We start from the raw sequence: 11,953 nt of genomic DNA on the forward strand, positions 1-11,953 counted from the left end.
TCATGTTTTACATTATAACCATCAGGTTCCTGTTAAAGGACATTTCAGTCAAATGTGTTTTATGCAGATGGAATAGTTTCAGTATTTTCCTAAATGTTTTACATTTAAAAAATTCTCCTTACAGAATCAGATTCCAGCAGGTTCAGGTCGACTGTTGGTTTTATTTTTCCAAATGTTTATGATCCAATGTGACTCACTAGATTAAAATATTTGGTTTGTTTGTTTCCTCTCAGTCTGAGTCCATCAGCTGATCTTTTACATGATTTTAACCATTTTTAGATGTTCAGGGTGAAATGTTTGCTAGTTTGGTGTTTATTGGTTTTAGGCTGAGAAAACTGGCCTGTTTCCATGACGACCAGCATGAAGGGTTAGTTTGGGTTCTGAGTTCTGCTCAGGAGGAATCTGGGTCATGTTCGGATCTGTCTCATAGTCACAGTCGGACTGTATCAGTAAAGTTACTGCAACATATTCAGAGATGCAGAATATCAGAATGTTACTAATGCAGAGGCTGATTGTTCAGTAGAGGGATGTTGGTTTGATCCTGGTCTCATCAGGCAGCAACTGGATCACCTGACGGTCTGAGCAGAACCAGACAGGTTGGTTCCGGTGTCATAAAGCGGCTCTGCAGGTTTTCAGGTGGTTTTATTGTTGGGTCCACAGCTGTTTGTGACCTGATGTTGAAACTACGAGTTCATAGTTTTGTCGCCCCGAAGGGAGAAAATGCAGAAAAACCCAGACTGGGATTCAAACCCACAACCTTCATTCTGCAGAGCTTCAGTTCTACCATCTGCTCCACTGAGCTGCACAGGAACCTTCAGCAGCTAATTAAACCCAAAAGTTTCAGTTTGTTTTGGGGCCAAAATGTGTTTCTGTTGTCACGGTGATTTAAGACGACAAACCTGAACATCTTAAGATAAACGTCAGTCTGGTCAGTGAGCTGGAGGTCAAACGTTGACTGTTCCACTGATGATCTTTGATTTGGAGTAAAAACTGACTTTAAAGGATCGACTAAACGTAAAGGTAACTTTATTTATACAGCACATTTTCAGCAACAAGGCAATACAAAGGCCAGGAAATGAGCTGCTTAATGATGTTGCTTCTGAAATTATTTATAACGGCTCAGATTTTATCCTGAAGGTGGAAGATAAAACAGAACAGATGAAGAAATGAACTGTTTAGAGTTTCAACGGCCGGAGGAATCCAGGAAACTGTTTACTGAAAAACTGAAGCTTTTTCTCTGACCAGGAGTTGTTATCATGTCAGTTTGGGAATTTTCTCATATTTTTTTGATTACAGTGAGAAATATTTAGTGTGTCTGTTTTTCTCCCTCCCAGATGTGAGGAAGTCATGATGGAGTGAAGACTGAAGCTGCAACCAAACACTGCAGCTCCCCGTTCTCCGGCCGCTCCCCGTTCTCCGGCCGCTCCCCGTTCTCCGGCCGCTCCCCGTTCTCCGGCCGCTCCCCGTTCTCCGGCCGCTCCCCGTTCTCCGGCCGCTCCCCGTTCTCCGGCCGCTCCCCGTTCTCCGGCCGCTCCCCGTTCTCCAGCCGCTCCCCGTTCTCCAGCCGCTCCCCGTTCTCCAGCCGCTCCTTGTTCTCCTGAAGCTCCGCCTCCATCCAGCGGTTCGGCTTCCTCTCTCCTCGGTCATGAATCCATATGGAGACGATGTGTCTGGGTTTTCTGGTGGTCCGGTTCCGTACTCGGCCTCTAATCCCAGTTACTCCGTGGATCCGTCGGTTCCTCCGTTCATCCAGACGGGTCGCAGCGCTCTGCCCCCCCCAGCTGCTCATTTCCCCCCCGCTGCTCCAGGCCCCGCCCCCCCAGGCCCCGCCCCCAGCTCCATGCTGCCGCTGCCGGCCTTCAGCCCCACCGATAACCCCTACGCCCCCGCCGGCCTCCAGCCGCCCCAGCTGTCCGTCCCGGACCTCCAGCCGCCCCAGACGGACTGCTCTGACGAGTCGGGTCCGGACTTGGAGTGCGCCATCTGCTTCAGCCAGTTCAACAACGTCTTCCGCTGCCCCAAGATGCTGAACTGTAAGCACACCTTCTGCCTGGAGTGCCTGGCGCGTATGAACGTCAAGTCTGCGGAGCCCAGCGCCATCCAGTGCCCGCTGTGCCGCGGCCTGACCCCGCTGCCCCCCCTCGGCCTGCCCAAGCTGGCCACCGACTCGGACGTCCTGTCCTACCTGCCGGCCGCCATGCAGAGGGTCTACAGCATCCGCTTCATCCGCAACAAGGGGAAGCTGCAGGTCAAAAGGTCAGCCACACGGTTTTAGGCTTTTCTGTCTAAAACAGAACAGAGGCGACTTCCTGCAGAACTTCAGTTCCTTTAAACTAAAAGGTCAGGGGTCACTGTGTTACTATGGCAACATTCACTCAGCAGATCTTCATCTGGGTTCAAATTAAACAAAATTGGTGTTAAAAGTTTGTGCAGCAAAAATGTTCATTTGTGCTGCTTTCATTTTAAAGATAAATGTTTCCGAAGGTCATCAAAGGTCAACCAGCCAAAACACATTTACACAATCAAGCATGTGACGCAACAAATACTTTATCTGCACAAACACAATTTATATAAACTGTTCATGGTGGGGAGGGGCAGGATGAGAGATGGTCACCTTTTTATTATTATTTAAAAAATTATAACAATTTTTGCTGCACAAATGTAACAGATGATTGACACCATATTTCATTAGATTTTAATACAGGGGTCTTGGTTGACCTTTGACCTGTAGAAACTTAATATCTTTAAATGACAGCAGCACAAACAAAACATTGACACAAATTTTGTGTTAATTAGCTTTTTATGTGAAGAAACTTCACTCAGGTCAGTTTGATCTTTTTGTTCTGTAATGTTTTTCATGCTACTAATAAAATCCAACATGGCTGTTCAGACACTATTAAATATGATTTAGTTCCAGGAAGTGTCAGAAATCAGAGTTGGATCGTTCTGTCTGCTGAGTGAACCTGAAGTTGAGCTGCAGAGATTTTGCTCCATTAAACTGAAAATCCTGCAGAACTTCAGCCTGTTGAATGAGATTGACCTTTGACCTGTCGATCAGACGTTTAATTTGTCCTGGAGAGTTTTTACCGCCTGGCTAACGGAGTTCTGAGATAAATATGAAATATTTAATCTCTAGATAAAATGTTATTTGAACAAACGCTGCTGGTTCAGCTCTGCAGGAACCAAAAACACCCAAACTGAGCTGCAAACTCAGTGATCTGCTTATCAATGAGGACACTGACTGCAGCAGGTCAAAGGTCAGGTGGAATGTTTTTGTGTTGCTGAATCATTTTATTGGAGCTGGTTGGTTATTAAAACTCCTGTTGCTCCAGAAGCTTCATGTTGGAACCAGCCTGGATGTTTCTGTCTGAAGAAATGAACCAAAAACAACCAATCAGAGCCAAGAGGAGGGGCTTAGCGCTGTCTATCACTTCATGTAGTTGCTGCTAAATGTGCTAATGGAGGACAAACGGCTCCCTGTCAGGAACTCTGTTTATCTGTGGCCTTGTATCCAGTTTGGTTCTGACTGATCCGGTTCCGTTTCCTGTCTGCAGGTCGTCTGACGGGCCGGGTCGGTCGGGTCGGCCGGGCCGTCGGTCCATGACGTCTCTCAGGTCGGTGAACCGGACTCTGGATGTGGGGCTTCCCAGCCCGTCCTCCAGGGACGGCGGTGGGGCGGCGGGCGGCATGGGCGGCGCCCTGTTCCGCCTGACGGGCCGACCCGTCTGCCGGGCCTTCCTCCTCACCGCCGTGGTGATGATGATGGTCCTCCTCACCGGAATCGTCATCTTCCTCCTCACCACCAACAACGGCACCAAATGACATCACTTCCTGTCTGCTGGGACGAAGAAAACTGAAATGTAAATATTTTATTTTAACTCCTGGAGTCTGAGATGAGCGGGACGCAGCGGACCTTCATCTTCATCTTCCTCATCTGGGTCACAGTGAACTAATGGATGAAGACGATGATGAAGATGAGCAGACGATGCTTCATGTGGAAACGTTTTAAAGGAAGAGCTGCTGCTGTGCAGCTGATCACTTCCTGTTCTTTAAAGGGACCTGGGTCATAATCTGGTTCATCAGAACCGGGTCGAGTCGGTCCAGTTTCCTTCCAGGTGAATCTAAAGGTACCAAACATTAAACTCACTGATCCGTTTCCACTTTCACTTCAGGATCAGATCAGCTTGGATCACGTTTCACTTTCACCTCACGGCTGTTTCAGGTGGTTCTGGTACCGGTCCTGTCCTGGCTCTGGTTCTGGTTCTGTTCTGACTCTGGGTCTGTCCTGTTATTGGTTCTGGTTCGGTTCTGTCCTCACTCCAGCTCTGGGTCTGTTCTGGCTCCAGTTCAGTTCTGGTTCTGTTCTGGTTCTGGTTCTAAATATAACCCGTTTACTTCCTCCTGACCAGCTGCAGATTTTCCCTTTTAATCAAATCTTGACAGAATCATGCAAACGATCCGGCTCCAGTGGTTCTGCTGCTCTGTTCAGACAGAGGGCTACACAGAACCAGCAGCTGGTTCCGGTCCAGTCCGACCCGTTCTGGTGGTTCCTCTCAGTGGCAGAAATTTGCCTGCATGTTGAAGCATCAATGTTTCCCTTCACAGAAAGTTTCCACAGCAGCTCCGAGTTTTATTTCCATCAACATTCAGCAGAGGAAACGGGTCGGTTCTGGGTCCGGTTCTGAGGAAGGGACGGGTCAGGATGGGCTGGATCTTTACATGAAGCCAGTGTTTAGACTCTGGGTGGTACTTTGGGTCGTTCGGACCGACCCAGTTTGATCCGAACCTTAAATGGACCCAACAGAACCGGAGCTGGAACCTTTTCAGATGAACTGCTTTGAATATGAAATCTGAGCTGAAATCAGAAACGGTTCTGAAACGTGATCCGTCCAGATCGGTTCTGTCCGGTTTTATGTCCTGTTTTACTGTGCAATGAATTATAATAATAATAATCATAATAATGTTTTATGTGTTTATAACCTTTTACAGCTGCACTGTCACACTTTGTTTTACCAAATTTAAATAAAGTTTCTAATAAATCCAACAGTTTTCTGGTTTTGATTGATGAAACTTTGACTTCTGTGGATTTAAAAACATTTTTAAATCCTGGATCAGATTTTTTGTTTTTGAGGAGAATCCAAACATTTTGTTTCTCAACATTATAAACTTTTTATGACTGAAACATCAGATAAATGACTCCACTCTGTCCACCAATCTTTAGTTTTTACTGGTTTGCTGCTCGGTCCAGTCAAAGCATGACTGGTTTGGTTAACTGGTCTCTAAATGTCCTGAGTTTTCTGTCCTGTCAGCCTGTTGACTCCTGAGTCTGAAGGAACAGAGAAGCTCAACTTTACAGGAAACCTTCATCCTGAGCTGCAGCTTCTTCTGGTTTACAGACAAACGGCTTCTTTAAGGAAGTGTCTCCCCCTGCTGGTGGAAATGAGCAGAACATTTAGTCTCTGGTTTTTATTCAACTTTGACAGTTTGAGGAGAATAGAAGAAAAGCTCCAGTTGAATCAAAATGAGCTCCTGAGCTGCAGCAGCTTCATCAGATCATCCCATCCACTCATGCAGCGCCGTCTGCCACAGACTCTTCTGGATGGGAGGCAGCTTGACGCTGCAACAGACGGGAAGCGGGTCAGAACCGCCTGACAGAGGAGGTTTACTCTGCTACAACTGAAAATAACCACGTTTTGATCCAGCCTCTGAATGCAACAAACACAGAAACTGATTTCTGCTTCAGCTCCAGTCCTGAGATGTTGAGGCTCATTTCTGATCCCTGCAGACAGACGGACCCAAACGGTTCTGATCATTCTGGCTCTGCAGTTTGAGGCTGGGAGGTTTCTCATCTCCTGATTTTACCAACAATTCAAAACATTTATGCAACAAACTAAAAAAGGAAGAAAAACTTAAAGGACATCCAGGAAATATGAATATTTGACAGATTTTTTATGAGTTTCTGCAGGAAAAAAGCAGAAACTGAAACTAAAGGTCTGAATGAAACCTGATTTATTTGGATCAGAAATGATTTTTGTTGAATTAGGATTAAGATTTTCATCTGCAGATCAGCTCAGCTGTTATTGCTGTAAATATTCTTATTAAACAAACTGACTGCATTTTAAAAAACTATAAATTCATTTTCAAATTCATATCATCTATAGATATTCTGGGATTTTATGTCATAATTAAACGTTTGCTGTTTGAAACTAGATTCACTTTTTAACTCCATAAATTTGTGACTTTCTGTTGTAACAGTTTTTCATCTTAAAATCAATAATCTAAATGTCTTAAACTGAGTTTTTGTTTCCTGATGGCATCGGTCTGATCTCCATAGCAACCTGTTTCTGGGCGTCAGGCTGCGTTGGGACGAGGCGGTTCTGGGCGTCCATGTTGGTCCAGGAACCAGGTAGAGGTCTCCTGGTCTGAGTTTGGCCATGAGGAAGAGCGCGTCCTCCTCCTCCTCCTCCTCCTCCTCGTCTCTGCTGCAGGACAGACAGGAAGAGGGACGTGATTCTGAGTTCTGATCCGGTTCCCGGTCCAGCTGATTCCATCTGGTTCTTATCCCTGCAGGCGGGTCCAGGTACCTGGCCGGTTCGGGCCCAGAGCCCTCAGCTCTCGGCGGTCCAGCGGTCTGGTCGGAGGACCCGGTGAGGACGGCCGTCTCGGCGTCCTGCAGCTCCCTGGTGACCATCAGCTGCAGCAGGTGCTGCAGCCTCGGCTGAGCGCCGGGGATTTTCTCAGAGTCCTGCAGAGGAACCAGAACCTTCACCTCACCGTTCGGGTCGCACCATGGATCAAACAGCGTTACCATGGCGATGGCTGTGAGGACGGACACGGCCCTCTTCAGGTCTCCCTCCAGGTCCCTCCGTCTGCTCCGCTCCCTCTGCAGACGCTCCAGCAGCAGAGCAACGGCCATCGCTTTCTGACGGCATTCCTCCGACCCGGAGGCCAGGCAGGACCTGGAGGGAGGGATGGAGGGATGGGGGGAGGGAGGGAAGGAGGGAGGGAGGGATGGAGGGAAGGAGGCAGGGAGGGAGGGATGAGGGAGAGAGGGATGGGGAGAGGGAGGGAGGGAGGGATGGGGGGAGAGAGGGAAGGAGGGATGGAGGGAAGGAGGCAGGGAGGGAGGGATGAGGGAGAGAGGGATGGGGAGAGGGAGGGAGGGAGGGATGGGGGGAGAGAGGGAAGGAGGGATGGAGGGATGGAGGGAGAGAGAGGGAGGGATGGGCAGAGGGAGGGAGAGAGAGGGAGGGAGAGAGAGAGAGAGGAAGGGATGGAGGGAGGGAGAGAGAGAGAGAGGGAGCCTTTGTAAATGTGTGAAAAAGGTTTATGTAAACCATCACCATGGAACCATCACCATGGAACCATGGTGATGGTTCCATGGTGATGGTTCTGGTCCAGATGTCACCAGGTTTAGTGGCTGTAAGGTAAAAGGCGCTCGGTGAGACGTGACCTCTGACCTGTAGGCCTCCTTGTAGCCCAGCAGGCTCTCCCTGGAGCTCTGCAGCTCGTTGATGTGACCCGTCAGCAGTTTGCATCTCCTCCTCAGCTTCACCGATTCCTGATGGAGGTTTCAGGAAAAACAAAGATAAAAGAAACTAAACTAGATTTAAATCTAACAGCAAAAGTTTTTTTGTTTTATTCTGGAACAAAATCAGTCATCTGAGAAAGTTTTAAATTCACATTTGTTTTAGTTTGCAGCTCAGATTATTCTAAAATATATCAATAATCTGATGTTGAGCTGCCAACGCTGGTCATGCCCCTCCAGTGCACCAGGGGGCAGTGAACTTAGGGAGTTTGTGTCAACTTTGTAAATGCTGGTTAATTAGCTTTTTATGTGAAAGTGTTTTTTTGTTGTTGTTTTTTTTGCACAGATGAAGTTTTGTTAATATATATCAGCCAATCAGAGAGAGAGCTCAGTTAGCCTGAGCCAATAGGGATTCAACCTGTTACATTAGTTAATAAAACATGACAGAGGCTCCAACGGAGCAGGTGGTGACATTAATCTGGCAGATTAAAATCCTCCTACCTTCCTCAGGATGTTGATTTTGCGGGTCATCTTGTGGATCATGACTCGGATCTTTATGGACGTTTGACAGAGACGCTCCATCCTGCTGTGCTCAGACTTTCTCCTCCACAGCAGCACCAAACTCTGGAGCGACAGAGACTCGACATTGGCGCGCAGCTTCTGGTGCTGCTCGGTCTCCTCCTGGATCATGGCTTTGACCCTCTGCCTGATGCTGTTCATCACGTTCTGCTTCATCTCATCGATGATCCTGAGAACAGAGACGCTGAGAACCTGCAGCGGCGCGGAGGAAACCCTGAGGCGGCCGCTCACTCACTCCCGCTTCTCCATGTACATCTTGTTGATCTCGGCGGCGTGTTGCTGCTCCAGGAAGACCAGCTCCTTGTCCAGAGTTTTCTTCATGTCGATCTTCCGCTCCTGTTCGATCAGCTGCAGCCGCTGCTCCTCTATCCTGGCCGCTGATGGGAGTCGGATCAGGACAAAGACATGAAATATGTTTTATGTGTTTTCATCCTCACAACAACTCAGTTTAATATCAACAAACATGATTATTTATGAAAACTCCATATTTGTGTTTATGGAAAAACTGAGATTTTGTCTACGACAAACAAAATGTTAATCTGTCCAAATACTTGCTTTGATAATCGATATTATCTTCTGTTTTAATAACTTTATATTCTAATATGGTGTTTAAAGTAGTTCAACCTACAAATGAACCTGCTGACTCCATGTTTAAGTCCTAACAGGAAGTCAATCTGATTGGCTGACATTGGTTTTAGCTTTGCACAACACTGCCCCCTACAGGTTTGATTAAAACAGTGTTAAATCCTATTAATGTTTTTTTTTTTGTTTTTTTTTTTTTTTTTTTGCAGTATTTGATGATGACCTATAAAGTTTATCTAAATTCAGTTCTGGGTTTTAACAGAATATTTTAAAGATGATCCTCAGTGATGTCATCGTCCTCCGTTCATATTTCTGAAGAGGCTCCAAAACGATCAGCAGTTCATGAAACACATGAGCAGAACAGATTGGCCACTTTGCACCGATCTGACCTCAATAACAGATTAAAACTATAAATTGTTGTTGAGGTTCCTTGTCTATTTATTCAATAATTAAATGGGAGAAAGTTTTTGAATTGAAAATGTTGCTTATTCTTTCCTATGGTTTTTGATCAATGTGATTAATTGATTAATTGCAGTATAAATGTTAAATCTGACCACTGCTTCAACACATTTGATATAATCTGGGAAGGAAAACCTCTGCAGCCTGACGTCCTGCAGCCTCACCCTGGTTGTTTCTGTCTGAGCCCATTTGGTCCAACTTGTCCTGCAGCTCCTGTCTCTCTGTACTCAGCAGCTGCTCCAAGGACTCGGTTTTCTGTTGGTCGCCCTGCAGCTGCCGCTCCACCTTGGCCTTCAGCTCCTCCTCGTCCTTCTCCAGCACTGACAGGTAGTGCTGCAGGTACTCCAGGATGTCGGTGGTGTCCTTCTGCAGAGCGCCGGACTTCAGGACGATGTCTTTCTTCTGCTCCTTCAGTTCATCGCTCTGAAGCTGGAACCTGCAGACATTAAACATTCACTTTTCACAGAGATGATTCTGACTGCAGCGTCTCTGATTAATATGAAAACAACTCAAATGTGGCCCTCAGACCTCACTTTGGTTGTAAAGGTTTCCTTAATAATAAAACTTTAAAACATAATGAAACTTTTCTCATGTTAAACTCAGATCATTTTGATCAGCCTGAATCTGAAGCAGCTGATCAGATCTGAATGTTTGTTCATTAAAACTCAGTTTCCATTGTGTGTTAAAGTGTTTTTACAGAAATCAGCAGTTTAGCAGCAGTTAGACTGAATCTGGATGTGTAACTCTGAGTGATTGAAGTGTCTTTGGTGATCCTCTCACCTCTCCAGCTGTTCGTCCAGAAAACTAATCTGAGTCAGAAACAAACTCTTCTCTCGCTCCGGGTCCTCGGCGTCCGGCGGCTCCTCGGAGGACTTCTTCTTGTCCTTTGGAGGAGACGAGCCGCTCGGCTTCTTGTCTTTTCCCTGCATTTTTACTGTTGATATCAGAGGAATTCACAGAAAAACAACAAGCAGCTATGAACAGGAGGTTGCTAGGCAACCAGAAACTCCTGGGAATTTCAGTAAAACATGAGCAACAGTTTTCTGACTTTTCATCATGTTTCACTTTGTCTAAACATTGATGTGTTTTTGATGATAGACAGAATATTTTATGGTAGAGAAATAAGAAAAATTTAAAGAAACCTTTGTCTCAGTTAAAGGTTTTATTATATTCCACACAGAAATGATGAAAATAACTTCAGAAACTGAAGCTGGAGCCAGATGGGTAGGACACTGATGTGTAGTAACTCTGAGGTTCCACCAGGTGGTGTTACAGCGGTTCAGCCTCAAAAATAAAATCCCGCTGTGTGTTTGAGTGCGAACAGAAGGTGTCGCTGTTTCCCTGCTAGAAATAAAATGTTTCTGTGCAGAAAGTGAAGTTCTGCAGCGTCAGACTGCAGATGCACAGAAATAAATCATGGAGAGAAAAGAAGTTCATGGAAGCTGCTGATCCCACAAAACAAACGAAATAACTTCCTTTGATAAAAATTAATCTAGAATCAGATTTTAAAGCAAAGATTCCAGAAAATAATAACACTGAGTTTTTATGTTGTTTTTTCCTCTTGTTACTTCATCAGTGATCAGTCCAAGTTGCAACCTTAGGAAATTTGTTTAAATGAATTTCCAAACATCTATGAGGTTTTAAACCAGAGAATTCAGCTCAAACTGAAGCAGCAGCAGCAGCTACAGCAGGAGCAGCTGCAGCAGCTGCAGCAGCAGCAGCTGCTGTGATCTGATCTGTTTGTCCTGTGACTCTAAAGGCTCCGTCTGAATGTGTTTATGATAAACTAATGCAGAATCACTTCCTTCTTCCTCATCTTGCATCAGCAATCATTTCCATTATTAACATGGTCAGAGGATGTTAATAATGTTAAGTTAGTCTGGATTTTATTTAGCTTCATCGGAGTAAAGGGGGCTTTTTTTTCATATATTGATGAAACGATGAATCACCTCTACACGATTCTGAATCATTTTGTCACATAAAACTCAATAAAGATGAAACAACAAGTTTCAGAGAATCAGAGCTGTTTGTATGGACTAGGCCGTTTTGCTGAAACCAGCCAGTTTTAATCGGCAGCCAGATGTTTCCATTTAAAATCTTCCTGATTCGTTGCTCTTCAGTCTTTCTGAAAGTTTCCTGAACAAAGTCATGAAAATTTTCCACTCAGCTCTTCAGGAATCACCTGGTTGGAGATAAAATCCTATTTTCTGTTTGTCAAACTTTGTTTTGGGAATTTTTTTTAGGGGATTTTACTAAAAACATGAGCAGAAGCTGCATCTCAGGGAACATCTGCTGGAAAAACAAAGTTTCTGATGGCATGACTGAGTTTTTCCTTTGGTTCAGGAGCCATTTTATGCCTGAATGAGATAAATAAAAACAGAAACTTGCTGCCCTGTTTGCATGTTGGACAGAAGGTTTTTGTTGAAACAGGAGAGAAGTTCTGCTAATTTGCATATTTCCCAGGATTCCTCTGTGTGGGATCGCAGCAGGAAGTCAGAAACGCAGCAGGTGGGATTTCCACCAGACAGAAAACATCTGACTGATGCAAATATTCAGATAAATAAAATATTTACTGTGTGAGGCAAACAGGGCTGAGCAGGAAACAGGCCTGGTCGGGTTTTAGTGATATTAAAATTATTCCAAAGGTCCAGTAATAATAAATAAACACCTTCTACTGATGGTTAACCCTGAGGAGATCTTCCATCCTCCATCTTCAGGTGACCTTCACTGACCTTCAGTCACCTTTAGTTCTGGTTCCACTTTCTAAATATTTACTTCTCATTTGTTTCATTTTGCTGATTTAGA

General features: G+C 45.4%; 2 protein-coding genes across 2 annotated transcripts; one reads left to right on the forward strand and one right to left on the reverse strand.

The window, feature by feature from the left end:
• Nucleotides 1-1,564: 1,564 nt before the first annotated feature.
• LOC106934050 (uncharacterized) lies at nt 1,565-5,044 on the forward strand. The gene is made up of 2 exons (XM_015013704.2): nt 1,565-2,256; nt 3,555-5,044. Exons 1-2 carry the CDS (start codon nt 1,646-1,648, stop codon nt 3,820-3,822), a joined length of 879 nt encoding a protein of 292 aa, XP_014869190.2. The 5' UTR covers nt 1,565-1,645; the 3' UTR covers nt 3,823-5,044.
• A 407-nt stretch (nt 5,045-5,451) lies between these two features.
• LOC106934051 (uncharacterized) lies at nt 5,452-10,077 on the reverse strand. Its single transcript, XM_088008474.1, has 9 exons — nt 9,929-10,077; nt 9,313-9,584; nt 8,343-8,484; nt 8,030-8,276; nt 7,461-7,561; nt 6,809-6,959; nt 6,668-6,745; nt 6,339-6,607; nt 5,452-5,617 (listed from the first exon to the last, which is right to left on the reverse strand). Exons 1-9 carry the CDS (start codon nt 10,075-10,077, stop codon nt 5,554-5,556), a joined length of 1,473 nt encoding a protein of 490 aa, XP_087864600.1. The 3' UTR covers nt 5,452-5,553.
• Between the last annotated feature and the right edge of the window lie 1,876 nt (nt 10,078-11,953).

This window comes from Poecilia mexicana, unplaced genomic scaffold (genome assembly GCF_051168715.1).
Source record: "Poecilia mexicana isolate PSO_F unplaced genomic scaffold, ASM5116871v1 scaffold_9, whole genome shotgun sequence".
NCBI classification, from domain to species: domain Eukaryota; kingdom Metazoa; phylum Chordata; class Actinopteri; order Cyprinodontiformes; family Poeciliidae; genus Poecilia; species Poecilia mexicana.